Source organism: Ambystoma mexicanum, chromosome 6q, assembly GCF_040938575.1.
Source record: "Ambystoma mexicanum isolate Mex_15411 chromosome 6q, UKY_AmexF1_1, whole genome shotgun sequence".
Lineage (NCBI taxonomy): Eukaryota > Metazoa > Chordata > Amphibia > Caudata > Ambystomatidae > Ambystoma > Ambystoma mexicanum.
This window is the reverse complement of record NC_090937.1, coordinates 1,253,185,359-1,253,202,650: the sequence shown is the minus strand read 5'-3', so window position 1 is coordinate 1,253,202,650 and position 17,292 is coordinate 1,253,185,359. Positions and strand designations below refer to the sequence as shown.

General features: G+C 48.2%; 1 protein-coding gene across 1 annotated transcript in view; it reads left to right on the top strand.

Moving 5' to 3' along the window:
- Nucleotides 1-17,292, top strand: part of RBPJ (recombination signal binding protein for immunoglobulin kappa J region) — a 231,701-nt gene that overhangs the window by 196,010 nt on the left and 18,399 nt on the right. Inside the window, exon 9 of the mRNA XM_069631847.1 lies at nt 15,974-16,129. Coding sequence (XP_069487948.1) covers nt 15,974-16,129 — 156 coding nt within the window. The remainder of the gene's footprint in view (nt 1-15,973; nt 16,130-17,292) is intronic.

Here is a 17,292-nt window from a genome sequence, read left to right as displayed (position 1 = left end):
TCGATTGATGATCAGCCCATCTTCTTCTGTGTTCATCCTTTCAAGTAGAAGTCCATCTTTGAGGTAGTTGGAGTTTAATCCAAGACTTCGTGATGTGTGTACCGCTTGCTTTGTTGAGCGGGATGGTAATTTTAGAGGCGAGATTTGGTAGCAGCCTTCGGTAAGATCAGCCTCAGAATCATTGTGCATATTGTTGTTTGCTGGGGCAGGAACCGGTTTACTTATTTTCAAAGTCTTTTGAATTGAAGTATATATCTCCTCACATAGGTCACGTGCCTCGATAGGTGTGGGGTTTGGCAAGGACTGTTCCATATGTAATCGAAATGGTCCTTTTGGAGCTCTTGTTTGATCAGAATTGTTTTGTGGGTTCGATTGACAATCATCTATATTTAGTTGGTTTGTAGGGGCGCTCACATTGCCTTCCTCTTCATCTTCAAGATCTTCACTCGACAATGTACAGTCATCTACAGAATAAGTTGACAAGTTCATCATGTCAGATGTTGAATCATCAGATTCATTGACAGTTTCTTCCAGCACACTTATGTTTTCCATATCAACGAATTGGCGAGGCATGTCTTGTGAACTGTTGTTTTCCATTTGTGTCCTTAGATGATTGTATGTCGTCACCGATTTCCTCTATTTCACAGCGCTTTTGGATGTTAATTGGTTGTGTCTGCATTTCAAATCGGTTTTGTTTGATAGTTATCATGCTTGTTGTGTGAGGATCCGACATGAATTATTTTCGGTGCTGTTAATTTTCTTTGGAATTAACCATCATTTTTCCAGAAAACTCATGGGAGTCACTTTTGTTTATTTTGCTTTTGCCAGTGTATTAGATTAGTCTGTGGCAGAGTGATGTCGCTTTGGATTTTGAATGGTTCGTATAACTTCATAAATGGCGCCATGACAGCAGACATAGTTGCTATTATAGCAAAGTTGTTTTCTGTAGATTCTTTTGAAGGGGAATTATCATGAGTATCATTTCCCAATGCACATGCAGTTTGTGTAGCATTGTCTTGTAAATTTATTTTGAGTTCTGATACCTCAATTGAGGCCTAACTCGAGGCATCCCTTAGTAAGGTGATTGGTTTCCCCAAAAAACTCTCTTGCGAGGTTACTGTTGCATAAGCAGGAGCTTTATGTGGTTTTGAATTGAGGCCAAAGATGCTTGAACTCTGTGGATGCGTTAAATATGTAGCGCCCACTGGTTCATCTTTCAAATGCCTTTCTAAGGCCTCCAATTTTGAAGCTGAGTCTAGCAGTTGTTGGACCGAGACTTCTGGGTCACCTAATGGTGAGGCGTGCAAACAAGTAGTGTAGCAGTGTTTGTTACTTTGTGGTGGCCTCTCCTGGTACGGCGGGTGCCCTTGTTCACGTCGTCCTGTATGCCATATACATTTTTCAGGCAGATAAGGCATGGACAGCTGTTTCCTGGGCATGAGAACTCGTTGTTTTGACTTTCCGCCTCCTAGCAGTGGATCATTAAGGCATCTTTGGGCTTGACCTTCTAATTGCTGCGGGATTATATCAAAGTCAAACGATCAGTGATTTTCACCAGAAACCGCAAAGAGCGGGTGTGGAAGTATTGAGGTCAGCTACTCTTTCAGACGTTGAAGATAAACACATTCTCTGCCCCTTGGCTGGGTAAGGAAGAGGCAGATTCGTTTCAGTTTTAGAAGCATTATGTTCAACTCTGATGTGTTCTGCAATAGCCGGCAACGCATCATTTTGTGTCGTAACTGAGTTTTGATTGAGTGCTGACATACTTTCAGTTCTCCAGCATGGGGTCTGGCATGGATTCACATGCTCATGAATATTCCCCGTCAGGCTGGGAATCCTCGGTAAAGAAAAAATCATTATCAGTTTCGTTTCTGATCTGTCTTTCTTAGTAACCAATCACTGATCTCTGGGTCATACTGCCCCCAGCCAATGACTGCCCTCTCCCTAAGCCCCGCCTCTGGCAGCCATCCTCAGATTTTTACTGCACGCTCAAGTGTTGGGAGTCCTCGTGTTTAGCTCTTGAGTTTTTTACTGAGTTTTCACACTTTTTCAGGAGTATTTCTCATTTTTTCGGTTTAATCGAGCCTCAAGCTCCACCGTTTCTATTTCCGATAACGGGGAACCGTTTCGGAATTCTTCTACGTCCCTCAAGGGTGAAGTTTTCGTCGAGTTTACACTTCTTGGAGGATTCCGGAAGATCTGCAGCCTACCTCAACATGGCCCAGGACAAAGGGAGCTCAACGCCCGGATCCAAGCTGTTCAGGAACTGCCCTGGATGCGGATTATATAACGTTTTCAAGGAGGACGAGCATTTGTGATGCCTCTACTGCCTCCATGGGGACAAGACACATGTGGAGAAGGACTGTGCGTTCTGCAAGAACCTTTCGGAACGGACCAAACAAGATAGTCGTTCCCGCCTCGCCACCTGGCTTGAGAAGGGCACAGCAAGTGAGAAGGCAAAGAAGTCGTCTGAGCGGGCTTCTAATTCCTTTGAGGGCGCCCCGGTGACGGGGGCCCAACAGAAGGCCAAGCACCACGAGTCTGCGGGCTCCGGGAGCGCCGAAAGGTCGGGCTCTTCGGTTGCCAAGCAGGGCGCTACTTCCCCGGCACGTTCGACCACGAGCCAACGCTCTGGTTCGGGGAAGAGGAAGTCCGAGAACCCGGGTAGGCCGCTGGAGCGGACCCGGTCGATCTCGAAGGGCGAGCGAGGCGCTGACCCCCCCCCCCCAAGGCAAAGGCCCAGGACGCACCTAAGGTGGTGAGGGCTTTGATCCACCCGGCTAAGGCCTCTACCGAAGTGGTCTCTGCGACCCTGGCGGAGCCGGCTGAGACTACGCCAATGGAAACGGCCACTGGGCCCAGAGTATCCCTGCCGCAGCGGAGGGAATCCTCTTTCCAGCCCATCGCTAAGACCCCTGTGAAGCCCCCGGCTGAAAAAGAGGGTGAAAATTACAGACTCTGAATCAGCCTCTGAGGAGGAACTGGTGGAGACCGAGAAGGGCCTCAACGAAAGGTCCATAGGCCTCAACGAGAGGTTCAGAAACCTCAACGAGAGGTTCGAGAAGGTTCGATCCCAGGGGACGGTCCCTGCTGACGTGATCGAAGATAGCGACGACGAACAGGGCCCAAGGGAGCGGCCATCCCGTCCGTCGCAGCCATTGCCCGAGCCCCAGGATAGCTCGGCAGCCATTTTGTTGGCAATCCAATCCTTATGTACCGAGATAAGGACGAGATTACCACGCACCCCGACGGAGGAGCCAGAACCAGGCCCGTCGGGAAGCCCTCCGAATAAGCGGAGGAGATTCCACCCTGCTCCACCCTTCGTGCCTGTGAGACCAGTGGACCCCTCATCCCCCTCGCCGGGAGAGGATACGGCGACGGACGATGACGGCGGCGATGACACAGCGGACATCCCGTCACCCCCGCCCCGCGGGCGTCCCCAGCAGACGAGGTTGGCTCTTTCTACGCCATGATAACCAGGGCATCCGGGCTCTTCCAGCTCTGCCCTGAACAGAAAAAGGAGGGGTTTCTGTACCAACAACGAGAGGCTAAGAGGAAGACGGTCCTTGCGGTGCCTTTACTCAACGACATCTGGGACTAGGGGCTTGCTGTGCTCAAGAACCCTGCCACGACACCCGGCAAGAGGGACAGGTACGAGAAGAAGTACCGAGTCCCTGATGCCTCCCCCTTGTGCCTCAGGGTCCAGCCCACGCCGGACTCAGTCGTCTCAGCAGCGGCTAAGAAGGCAGCAGGGAACGGCGGCTTCAACTTCCACTTCCCCGCCGGACAGCGAGGGCAAGAAGTTGGACTCTATGGGACGACAAGTCATCTCGTCGGCAGCGACGACGATTAAGGTGGCCAATGCCTTAGCGATCGTGGCCCGCTACGACAGGGAGCTCTGGTTCAAGATAGCTCCCCTGCTAGATTTCCTGCCTGATGACAAAAGGGCGGAGGCCCTAGAAATTCTGCAGGAGGGCGAGGTGGCGTCGGATCACGCCATAACGTTGGCGACTGACATCGCCGATACCGGATTTCGCCAACTGGGCCACAGAGTTTGCCTCCGACGACAGGGATGGCTCAAGGCAACAGACTTTCGCCTGGACGTCCAGACCAGAGTGTTGGACATGCCGTTCGATGGCAACAACCTCTTTGGAAAGGCGGTGGATGAGTCTCTACAGGCCATCAAGACCGACTCGGAGACGGCCCGGGCCCTTGGGGTGCTTCAGCAGGGACGGCCCTTTCGGAGCCCCGGAGGCAGACAGGGTGCCTCCAAAGGATCCAGCAGTGGCCCCTCCGCTTACCGCCAGGTGGCCCGCTCCTCTTCCCAGGAGGCCTACAGAGGTTGCGGCAAGCAAGGGGGATCCCGCCATCGTCGTCAAGGAGGCCAAGGCGGCAAGGCCTCCTCCAAACAAGACTGACCCGGCCGTGTCGTCGGGCCCCCACCGAAGCACCCCTGTGGGAGGCCGGCTGACTAAATTCGTCAGCGTGTGGGAGTTCATCTCCACCGACCGTTGGGTGCTGGACACCCTGGCCAACGGGCACTTGCTGGAATTCCAAAAGAAGTGCCCTCGCATTCCTCCCTTGGCCAGGAAAGAGAATCCTGTCCCTCCACTACTCTTGGAAGTAAAGGGGATGCTTAAAAAAAGGTGCCATCGAGCTCATCCCCAGGAGGCTCCGGGGCTCTGGAGTGTACTCAAGGTACTTCCTCGTCAGAAAGAAGACTGGCGGCTGGCGCCCCATCCTGGACCTGCGTCGGTTAAACAAGTACATCAAGGTGCAGAAATTCAGGATGGTCACCCTCCAGCACGTGCTGGGACAGCTGGAGGAAGGCGACTTCCTATCGTCGTTGGACCTGGAGGATGCTTACTGCCACATCCCCATTCTAAAAAGGCACAGGAAGTTCCTCGGGTTCGTGGTTCAGGGACGCCACTACGAATTCAGAGCCCTACCGTTCGGATTAAAGTCGGCACCCAGGGTTTTCATCAAGTGCCTGGCACCAGTGGCGGCGCGGCTGCGCTTGCAGGGGATCCACATCTACGCCTACCTGGACGACTGGCTAATCCGGGCAAGGTCAAGGGAACTCGCCGTCGATCATACGGCGAGGACTGTCCGGTTGCTCACGGAGCTGGGGTTTGCCATCAACTACCCCAAATCCCACCTGGTTCCATCGCAAGTAGCACTGTTTTTGGGGGAGAAGCTCGATACAGTGGAGCAATTGGCCTCCCCTTCAGAGGAGAGGACCAAGACCAGGTGCGGCGCCTGTTAGCCACGGATGTGGCGAGGGTGAGGTCCATCAAGTCCCTTCTCGGGATGATGTCCTCATGCATCTACCTTGTGCCCCTTTGCAGACTTCGGATGCGTCCGCTACAGGAGTTCCTCGACGCCCGCTGGTTTCAGGCAAGGGGCTGCTTCGAGGACAGGATCCCCCTCGATGAGGAGTTCCGTCGGGCGATCCTATGGTGGGGCACCCGGGCTCACCTCACGACGGGCACAGACTTTCAAACCCTGGCGTTTCAAGAGACGTTGACTACGGACGCCTCTCTGGAGGGTTGGGGGGGGGGGCCCACACCGGAGATCTCCACGCAAGAGGCCTCTGGCTCTCGGAGGAGAGGTCCCTTCACATCAACATCTTGGAGCTCCGAGCAGTGTTCTGGGAGCTCAAGTCGTTCCTCCCGTCCCTCAAGGACAAAGTGGTGAGATCTTCACAGACAACACCACCACGATGTTCTACATACGGAAGCAGGGGGGGGGGGGCACCAGATCCTCAGCCCTATCCAAGGAGGTCCAGGATCTGTGGCACTGGGCGGTCGCCCAGGGGATGTTTCTGGTTCCCTTCCACCTGGCAGGAATAAAAAACACCATCGCCGACTCACTCAGCAGGGAGCTGCGCTCGTGCCACGAGTGGGAACTGCGCCAGGATCAAGTGGATCGACTCTTCCAACGATGGGGCAAACCCCAGATCGACCTGTTTGCGACAGCGACGAACTCCAAGTGCCAGAGGTTCGCCAGCAGGTTCCCACAGCCGAGGAGCATGTGCGATGCTTTCTCGTTCCCTTGGGACGGCCTGTTTCTATACGCGTTCCCTCCATTGCCATTGCTGCTCCGCCTCATCAACCAGCTCAAGAAGTCCAGGCGCAGGATGATCCTCATCGCACCGGCGTGGCCGAGGCAGGTCTGGTTCCCGGACCTTCTGGATTTGTCAACGTCCCCGCCAGTCAGGCTGCCTGCGGACGCGGATCTTCTCTCCAGAGAAGGAGGCGCCATTCTCCACCACGACCCACAGTTGCTGAACTTGCAGGCATGGCTCCTGCAGCACTAGAGTTTGGAGGGTACGATATCCCGGCTGATTGCAGAGAGGTTCTTGCAAAGGCCAGGGCGTCCTCAACTCTCAAGTGTTACAGTCATAAATGGAAGAGGTTCTCTGTCTGGTGCCGTGCACAGAAGATTACCCCTCTGCGAATTACGGCCCCTCAAGTGCTGCCGTACCTGCTGTCGCTGGCCAAGACTGGACTGGCTCACGCCTCCATAAAGATACATCTGGCTGCCATCTCCCGATATACCAGGACGACGGGACGGGTGTCCTTGTGGTCTCATCACCTGGTGAAGGAATTTATGAAGGGACTGTTCCGAACATTCCCGCCGGTGAAGGCCTCTGCCCCGGCGTGGGAGCTTAATGTGGTGCTGACCAGGCTCATGGGGGGGGGCCCATTCGAGCCTATGCATTCGGCGCCTTTGAAGTTCCTGTCATGGAAGACCGCGTTCCTCGTGGCCATCACCTCTGCACGACGAGTGGGAGAGATTCAGATTCGCTTAAGGTGAGCCTGGTGAGGAGGTAAGAGATGCTTAATGTTAAGTTGTTGTATTGCTTAATGTTGAGCCTGTTGCCACCTCCCGTGGTTGTGCATGTGTATACTGCTATGTAGTCTTTTATTCATGAGCATGTGAATCCATTTCAGACCCCATGCTGGAGAAGGAACAAGTTACTAACCTGTAACTGTTGTTCTTCAGCATGGGTCTGGCATGGATTCACATGCAAACCCTCCCACCATACCCCTCTGTGGCTCTTCGATTGGTCATACTGCCACTTGGCGTGCTACCAAATCTGAGGATGGCTGCCAGAGACGGGGCTTAGGGAGAGGGCAGTCATTGACTGGGGGCAGTATGACCCAGAGATCAGTGATTGGTTACTACTAAGAAAGACCGATCAGAAACGAAACTGATACTGATTTTCTCTTTAGAGGATTCCCAGCCTGACTACGGGGAATATTCATGAGCATGTGAATCCATGCCAGACCCATGCTGGAGAACAACCGTTACAGGTAAGTAACTTGTTCCTTACCTTACATAAGTCATTAGGCTGCAGTGCAATTGCCGGAAAGTCTAAGGGCAATATTAACAGTGTATTCGTTTGTGGCCCGTGTTGCCAAGATCTATGTTCGCTGTTTTCGCTGTCATTGCCATCTATACCTTCAACGTTTTCAGGCATCTTTTTTGATTGCATATGGACGGAGTGTCACTGACACTCGCGCAGCAGAGGGGGCAGTTGGTGTGATTTGCATAGCGCTCTTGTTCCTTGAATTAACTTCATTATTGCCAGGGCGTGAATCCGGATTAGTTAGTGGGTATGTAAGTGTTTAATTTGTACAATTGGGGGACCTCCAAGGTTGGGAAGGCACTGTCGGTAGCGCGGTTATGTGTGGTGAGGTAGTTTGAGCCCCAATAATAATATGCAAATTGTTTAGCGGACATACAGACAATTTGGAGTTAGTATTGCATATATATCGCTCACCTTGAATGCCTCACCCGTAGCGCCCATAACACTGGCTATAGAAGAAGCCTCCGGCGTTGGTTCCGTCGGGGGGGGAATCCAACATGATTTCCATGTTTTCTGTGCATAACTCTGCTGGGGGCTCCACGAGCTCCACTGAAGCCGAACACTCAGCCAAACACTCCGCCACGCTCTGCTAGTGGCGAGTGTTTTGTTCAGATGGCTCTTCCTCCAGGAAGAAAAAAAAAACACGGTAAACAGACTCTTGCAGACTCCTTGCAGCAACGTGCGTTTGTGGCCAAACTCAGCCAAACACAGCTTATGACCCAAAATAGGATTCCTTTTCGTACAAACTACTTCTGAGAACTTTGGCAAAGACTTTACCATTTACTACAAGAACTGCTATTTCCTATCCAAGATGCTAGTCCATTGACTTTGGCCTAGGCCTATTGAACTGAATCGAGTCCTCTAGTGAACTATAACTATTTGCACTGCTTAAGAAAGTATTTGTGATCTATTCTGCTAACTTGTGCCTTTTTACTCCCATTGAAAGTAGCGAATGCCATTTTGCTCCTATTTCAGGGGAGCCTAATTTGTTCAGAAACTTATTGGTTTGCTATTGAAGTGTGTTTGTGTATAATGTTAAGTTGCCTCCTTCTAGTGAATGTTTTCTAAATGATTGGGTAATAAATAAGTGTTTTACCAAGAAACCTTGTAAGTGTCTCTGTGTAACCTCTTGTACTGCTCACATTCCCTCTTGAGGTAAGCCTGTCTGCTCAGCTCGCTACCACAAAACTGTGTAGTACAGACCTATACCAAAGGTTGGTTTTGCTTACACCTGTAGTCCTAATTGTATGTGGTGGTCCCAGAGGATACTGCATGCAATTCTGCCTAACAGTGCTTCAGCTCATAAAGACTTTTGCCCATTGACTTTGGCTTAGCCTGTTCCACTGAATGACTGACCCTAATTGGGGATCTGAAAGTATTTACCTGCTTAAGAATATGTGGTCTCATTTTCTAATAACCTTTTCCTTTGATTTACTCCTAAATGATTCTCAATATAAGTTATATATTAACGTCCCGAGCACCCTAGCTGTTGTAGTCACCCGAGGGTGTAGGTGGTGTCTGTGGGCCATCCCAAAAGGGAAAGTAAATTAGCCCTTTCCTGGAGGAAAGGTAAAGCACAAAGTCAGAGGTAAGAAGTCTTTCCGGGAACCAGGACAGCCAATGTTCATTGAGCAAAAGTCTAGGTGAACTGAAGCACAATGTTCTAGAAGTCTTTGTAAAAAAGTAAGTCACTGTAGGGCCGCAAGTTTGGAGGTTTGCGAGGGGCAAAGCTGCAAGCAACTCTTCAAAAGCAACCAAGACCAGTCTCAACTGAGAGCTAGCAACGCTACACAAGAGATAAGTCCCCTTAGTGTTACTGTACCTTTAGTTTGAAGAAATTGGTTCCAACTGACTTCTGTGTAGGTCTGCAGATCCTGTTGTTCCTGGGCCTCAGTCGTGGGGACAAGAGGGAGGATGGCTAGTGACTACTGCACTACGGACTGAAGGTTGGCAGCAGCAATGGGCAAACTTCAGATCAGCGGCACTTTGTGGTTCCAGTTCCTCGCGGCTCTTGCAAGCAGTGCCACTGCAGGTCTAGGATACCTTTTTATGGACTTTTCCTCGCATCTGGGGTCCAGCACTCTGTTCAGGTGGCTCAGGCTTGGTCAGTCCTGCTTCATGGGAGTCCAGAGCATCTTCCTGGAGCTTGGGTCCGACTTAAAAACGAGACACTCGATTCTGGTGTTACACTCCCTGGCAATCGGTTCCTGCAGCAGCAATGGAAGTACAGCCAGCTCCCAGACGATGTCCAAACAAGTTTGCTTTGGGGGTTGATTGGTCCCACCAACCCAAAGGGAGAATTTGTCTATTGCAGGGCTTCTCTTGTCGCGGCGAATTCGGAGCTTCAACAAGGCAGCAGGGCTTCACCTGGCAAACCACCGGTCCAGGAGGGTGCAGCAAGCGTCTCTTCTAAGTTGTTCTTCGGATTCCTTCGTCCTGTGGTCAACTCTGCCTTCCAAGCAAAAAGCCTCACTTTTTTATGCAGGTTTCTACCATTCATTCGCAGCCTAGCTGTCAATCACACAGCAGGGAGGCTGTCCTCCAAGGACGGCCAGCCAGGCAATCACCCTTGGGTGTATTCCTGTAACGAACGGGATTAAGCACAGGGAGTTTCGGGCACCTCCCTCACTTCCTGCCAGACACTCTGGAGCCAAAGGCAAGCTTCACCAGTGAATCCCGCCAAAGACAAAAGAAACAAATGACCTTTCCAACAAGAAATGGCGAAAAAAGAAGACTGGGGCCATTTTGACAAAATGGGCACCCATTGGGGTTTTACTGCAGCTGCCATTGCAGTCTGCGGTAAAAACACACAATGGTAGGAAAAAGTACACCACTGCCACCAGACATTCATTGCAGAAAGAGTAAAATAAACATTTTACATGAGAAACTAGACAAAGGGGATACTAAGTAACTCCTCCTGGACACTGTTGTAAGATAGTGTGTGCTGGGTCTAGAAAGTTATAAAATGTAAGTTAAATCAATTTCACTTTACTGGTCTTGGAAATGGTAGTTTCAACAAGAGAAGGGTTTTAAACATTTGGGAAATCTAAGAGAATTTCCTTTGTCACTGCACTGAATGTGCTGTGCGTCAAAATGTAAAGATGATGCCTATGGAGTTTGTCAGACTCCAAAGTCAAAGAAACTCAGTCCATGTGCATGGGGTAAAAGGTCTCGCTCTCTCCAGGTTAGAAATTAAAAGTCCTGCAAAAAGTGCTGGGGGTCTCTAAGGTAGAAGGGATTTAGAACATTTCTGATAATTCTCCATAACACTCGTCCCCCCAGACTAAGGGACAGGAGGATTTAATCCACTCCTGGATGAATGTCCTTACTCCAGTCGGTCATACTTTCTGGAGATATCCTCAGCATTTTGGTGTTTACACCCCGACCTGTGTTCTATGGTGAAATCAAACCCCTGAAGGCCGATTGACCATCTTAACAATTTAGGATTCTCACTCTTAACCTGCTATGGTCTTATAGTTCTCAATGAAGTTCCTATAGTAACCTGCGAGACCTAAAAAAAGGCTCTCACTTGGGTTTGAGGAGCAGGGGTGGGCCAGTCTTGTACAACTTGTACTTTGCTAGGCAATGGCCTTATTTCACCTCCTTCTACCTCATGTCCAAGCTAGACCAATTTACTTTGACCAATTTGACACTTGCTTGCCTTTATGGTCAGATGGGCCTGCTCAGGAGCCTGCAATACATATAAGTGATCATCATGTTCTTTCCAAGTAGGGCGGAACACTGCAATGTCATCCAAGTATGCCATGCAGAAGTCCTCCATCCCATTCAGAACTTGAATCGCCATCCTCTGGAATGTAGCAGGTGCATTCTTTAATCCAAAAGGCATTACCTTAAACTGGTAGAAGCCTGATGGGGTCGAAAATGCAGTTTTCTCCTTGGCATGGTCTCTCAGAGCTATTTGCCAATACCCTGAGGTTCGGTAAAATGTACTGAGGTACTTAGCTGACCCAAGTTTGTCCACCACCTCATCTGTCCTAGGTAAAGGATGGGCATCAGTCGTGGTGACTCTATAGTCCACACATAATCTCAACTCCTTGGATGCTGCCTTTGGGACTAGCACAACTGGACTATTGTAAGATGGTGTGTGCTGGGTCTAGGAATTTGAAAAGACTAGTAAAGTCAATTTCACTTTACTTTTTCTGGGAAACAGTAGTTTATCCCAGATAAGGGATTTAAACCCTGGAACAGCCTAAAAGGCTTCCCTGTGTCACTGCACTGAGGGTGCTGTGTGACACAAATGAAAAGATGCCTATGGAGTTGTCTAAAACTCCATAATCAAAGAACACAGGAGTAAAACACACATCAAAATACATGAGAGAATGGGGAAAAAAAGCTCACTCCAGGTAAAAAAATCAAGTCCTCAAAATCCAGCAAAGTTACTTGGTCTCTAAGGTGAAGGGAATTAGCACATTTATGAGAATCCTCCCTAACAGCAGGGTCTAGGGGACCAACAATGTCCATACCTGTTAGGCAGAATCCTGTGCAGTGCCCTTAGGGACCACTACACACAATTAAGACTACAAGTGGCAATACAAGTTTTACCTTTGGTACAAGCCTGTACTACTATGTTAAAGTGGTAGCAGTAGCAGAGCAGCCAGGTTTATCTCAAGAGAATGAGCAGTAGCAGAGATTACACAAAGGGACCACAATTACTGTGACTCAAGAAAACTGACTCAAGGTTTCAGGTAGAAAAATAGAAGTACATTTATTTTTAAACCATTTGTTATAAACGCAACACTACTATTAAATTCAAAACCACACGTAAAATATACTACAACTAACCAATTCACTTTGTTCAGTATGACTCAAGGTAAGTACCCTCCTTTTGAATGGACCGGTGTTATGAAACAAGACATGTTACCGAGAATACGATTGCGATAACTTTTTGACAGTTCAGTCCGCTAAATAAATGCGTATCCGTGACAAGAAATTCTACCGGGGCAAAAAACACACTTAGCACCTGAGATACCCGGAGGGAGTTGGAGGCAAAAATCATAGGCAATATTATAGTTGGGTAGACAGAATCGAAGAACACTCATAGACAGGTATTCAAGAGTCAAAGGGCCGGAGCCAGGGTCAAGTGACACCGGTTGCCTGTTGTCGATCACACAGTCAAACAGTTCACGATTCAACGACGTAGCCAAGAGTACTTTGATATTGTCAATGTTCGGAAGCAAAAGTTATGAGGAGGGAAGACAATGGCAAGCCTTGGAGATGAAGAAAAAGGGATTCACCCCAATTCCTCAAGCAGAACACAGTACCTTATTCAATGGAGAATCTGGTGCCCTGGCAGTTGTTCCTGTTGGTTTCCCGCAGACCCACGGTTCCTGGAGCTTCTATGTGAAGGATGACGACTGGAGGGGTCTGCACCACACAGGGATGAAGCGGCAGCAGCGACGATGAAGGAAAGGTGCGCTCCTTAAAAACAGGAGAGGCTCTTCAGATGGCTATCCGGACCACTACAGCAGTGTGCAGCGATTTCGACCAAGAAGAGGATCCTCTGGCTGTGGAAGATGAGCTGGTTATTCCCACCAAGCTTAAGGGAAGAAGACTCCGGACTGGATCTTCTGTCGTCAAAGGGTAGATAGCTCAGGACTGCAGCAGGGCTTCATCGGGACGGGGTAGTTGCAGCAGTCAGCTTCTTCTCTGCTTCTCTTGTAGTACCAGTGGCGACTCTGACTTCTAGCCCAAGAGACCTGCCTTTTATGCGAAAAACCCCCATTCTTACAGCCTGGCTGTCAATCACGCAGCAGGGGGGTTGTCCAGCCCAGACAACCACCTCAGCCAATCATGGCAAAGTGCAACTTGCGTTTCCTAGGATACCATGTGCAGGGGGTGACCACACCCCTCCCTCACATTCAGCCCACCTAGACACCCAGGCGCCTGGAGGAGGGCTTCTGAGCAGAAGGCTACCAAAAGACGGTGAACGAAGGAGGCAAACCTGGTGTGCTGCGCAAAGTAAGACACAAGAAGGACTTTAACAAAAAGAAATGGCGAATAAACCCAACCGGAGCCAAAAGAAAAAGTATTTGGTCAGGCGGGTTTAAGTTCGAGGCTGATATAATAGCCTAAAACAATACCACGTTTATCTAATATAATCGCGGTAGAAAAGTTAGGTAGATACCACTGCCACTAGCCAAGTCTAAATGTTAAAAGAGCGAAACAATGCCAGGAGGTACAGATACAAAAGGGATATGAAGTAACCCTTTCCAGTACTTCATGGAAGATGGGGTGTACTGGATCTGTGGTAATTTGACTAAGTAAAGTGAATGGCAACTTTACCCTTTTCTGGGGGACTGTAGTCAGCCCCAGAAATGGAGTCGGTGGGAAGTTTAAAAAGACAACCCTGTGTCCCTGCACTGAAACTTTGTCACTGCTGTAACACACAAAAGGAGGGGGCTACTGAAGTGGTCTACTCCAGAGCCCACAATCACAAAAAAGACGCATGGCAAAAAGTGGGTAAGAGTGGGGGGAAAGCTCACACTCTTACCAAGCGAAGGAAATAAACTCCAGAAGTCCAGCAAAGCTGCTGGGGGACTCACTAGGTGAGGGAAATTAGCCATAAATGAGAATTCTCCCCAACAATACCCACTGAAAAGGAACTCCCACCACTGGGAAGGGGCACAAAGGTTGCACCCTCCCGCCTTCCCCTCTGCGTCTCTTCTCTTGGTCCTACTGCCACTTTACGTGCTACCAAATCTGAAGATGGTTGCCAGAGGAGGGGCTTAGGTAGAGGACAGTCATTGGCTGGGGGAAGTATAACCCAGAGCTCAGTGATTGGTTTATAGGAGAAAGACAGTTTAGAAACAAAACTGAAACAGTTTTTTCTTTTACCGAGGATTCCCAGCCTGGCGACGGTGAATATTCATGAGCATGTGAATCCATGCCAGACCCATGCTGGAGAAAGTTACAGGTTAGTAATGTGTTCCTTACTCACCTTAGTGACTAACGTACTCTTAGTCCATAGTTCCCTTTCCTCCATACGTCCCACCATCCTCCCAATAATACAGGTGTCGTTAGGCAATGTTCATATTGTCTACATGTCAATGGGGACTGGGGACAGAGGAGTGGCGCTGGTGGGTGGAGACAGGGGAGCGCATGCTCCTGTGGGCGCACCCTCTGCGCGCCTCTACATTTAAAGGGGAAGGTGTTTTTTTCTGGTGAAAAAGGTTGTCTCCTATTCCTAGCATGGGGCGCCCATGCAGTATGCAGTATGGAGGAAAGGGGACTATGGACTAAGAGTACGTTGGTCACTACGGTGAGTATCCATTAATTTATCTTAAAAGTTGTAGATATATACTGTTCCTTGAATCTGTGTTCCACTATTCAGAAAAGTATACTGGTAACAGGGTTTCTTGATTTTGATTTCTTTGCTGTGTCTCACTGCATAACTGACAGGGTCTACTACCGTTGTATTAATGAAAGTATTCAGAAAGTAACACACGGTTTTTACTCCCCGTGAATAGGTGTGGCCTATACTAAATTTCTATGATGAGGTCTGATTTACCTAGAATTACTTTTAGGTATACTGAAGGTTTTATACTTTGGTCTGTGTACTTTCAAGCATTGTGGTGGGTTTTTCTAAATGTGTTAATGACTATGAGCAGTACCTACCCCAAGTCATAACTTGGTGTACTTGTATTTATAATAAACCTTTTATTTTTTGTAATACTTCTGGTAGTGTTTCTATTGAACCCTTAGTATTCTACGGGTTCTATGTACTTTCCTATAGCCCTCGCTCCCCCTCCTAGGATAAGCCTGGCTGCTCTGTTTATGCTACCATATACTCGGGTGGTACAGCCTTATACTAAGAGTGGAGTCTTGTACTGTCCCAGTTGAATGGTTTTACTAAGCCATTAGCTGGACTTCGGTCCTAACAAGAGCCCCTTCATCAGAGATCTTCTATTTAAGGGCTACTCTTCACAGAATTCACATAAGAAATAATTCACAGTCTGGGGCATGTACACAGTTGGTTGAGAAAAAGGCCATATTCCACCTGAGTGTGGTTTTACTTCATGACCTATTCCAGCTACGGGGCAGTGGGAATTTTAAATAATGGTAACTTGTATACTTCGGAATGCCCTTAAACGATATGATGTACAGTAGGATTATACAATTACAAGTTTCCTTTCTTCCTTGAGTAAGTCACTCTTCATTCAAAAATAGCATTTATTTTTCCTGACATTGCATGCTTTAGGATAGGAGCCGCATGTGTACATATGCTATACTACCTCCTCAATGCAACAAATACCACCTTCAAGATATTTTCACTTCTCTGCTGTGAAAATAAATTGAAGACTTCTTAGCAGTGAAAATCTTAAACCATGCACCTCCTTGTAAACTGTACAAATCATTTGCTGCTGTTACTTCTGTACAGTAATATGGTGGCAGTTGCAGTAAACTGACATCACAAAGCTGTAAACTTTGATCATTGAACCACATTGATCTTAATGTTTAAAGTGCACCAAGAACCACAGCTTACATGTGAACAATGGAACTAAGAAATTGCATCTTTTTAAATAGTTGTTTTGAGTCCGTCATAATGTAGAAACTAACGTCTGCTTGTTTATTACAAAGGCCACTCCATGCCCAAAAGAACCAAATAAAGAAATGATTAATGACGGAGCTTCGTGGACAATTATTAGCACAGACAAAGCTGAATATACCTTCTATGAGGGGATGGGACCTGTTCATGCTCCAGTAACACCTGTGCCTGTTGTAGAAAGTCTTCAGGTAAGTCTTATTGCTTACGTGTAAAAACAAAAAATCTCAAGCAAAATTCCCATGCTACCTATCTTTTTGATGGCTGTTTGCTTATTGGCTTTGGTATAGCATGGGACAATTGTTTCTTTCTTGCACCCGGCACCTCCAAACCTCTGCAGAGTAATATCCTTGTGCTTGTATATCCAAGTAGGGTTCTGATCAGGTTCCCCACCACACAACTGTGCAACTGGCAACACAACTTGGTGATTTCTTTAATATTTCATGAAAATAACTAGTGTCTCATGAAATCTGGTATTGTGATATTTGAATGCACGTAAAGAAGCATAAATCTGGAATTTCAAATTAGATAATACAAATGTTTCCTTTTTGCTCTATTGTAAACTGGATTATCTTTGTTAGTTGTATTAGTGTTCGGGAGAATTCCCATAAAAGTGCTAATTCACTTCACCTTAGAGACCCCCACCAACTTTGCTGGATTTTGAGGACTTGATTTTTTTTACCTGGAGAGTGTGTGAACCTTTTTCCCCCACTCATGTATTTTGATGTGTTTTTTACTCTTGTTTTCTTCGATTATGGAGTTTTAGACAACTCCATAGGCATATTCATTTGGTGTCGCACAGCACCCTCAGTGCAGTGAAACCGTGAAAGCCTTAAATAAGTTCTCTGGGATAAACGGTTTCCCAGAGAAAGTAAAGTGAAATAGACTTTACTAGTCTTTTCAAAATTCCTAGATCCAGCACACACTATCTTACGATAGAATGCTTGAGGGTTTACCTAGTATCCCCTATGTCTAGAATCTCATGTAGCAGTCAAATGCTATCCTTTCCTCTCGAAATGGCTGGTAGCAGTGGTTTTACAACTAATTTTTCCTGACCGTGAACGCCAGTAGCGTTAAATCGCTGGAGCCGTGGTTTTCAAGATGGCGTCTGAGCCTCCTTTGTTTAAAATGGTCCCGGTTTTCTTTTTTTGCCATTTCTTTTTAGAAGGGTCCTTCTAGAGTTTGTCCCTGCGTGCCAAACCAGGTTTGATCCCTTTGTTCCTATGCCTTTGGCAGGGTTCAGGACTGAAGACCACCGCCTCTGGCATCAGAGTGCCTGGGGTGGGCAGGAAGTGAGGGAGGTACCCGAAACTCTGTGTGCTTAGTCTCCTAGGTGACCCGAATGCACTCTGGC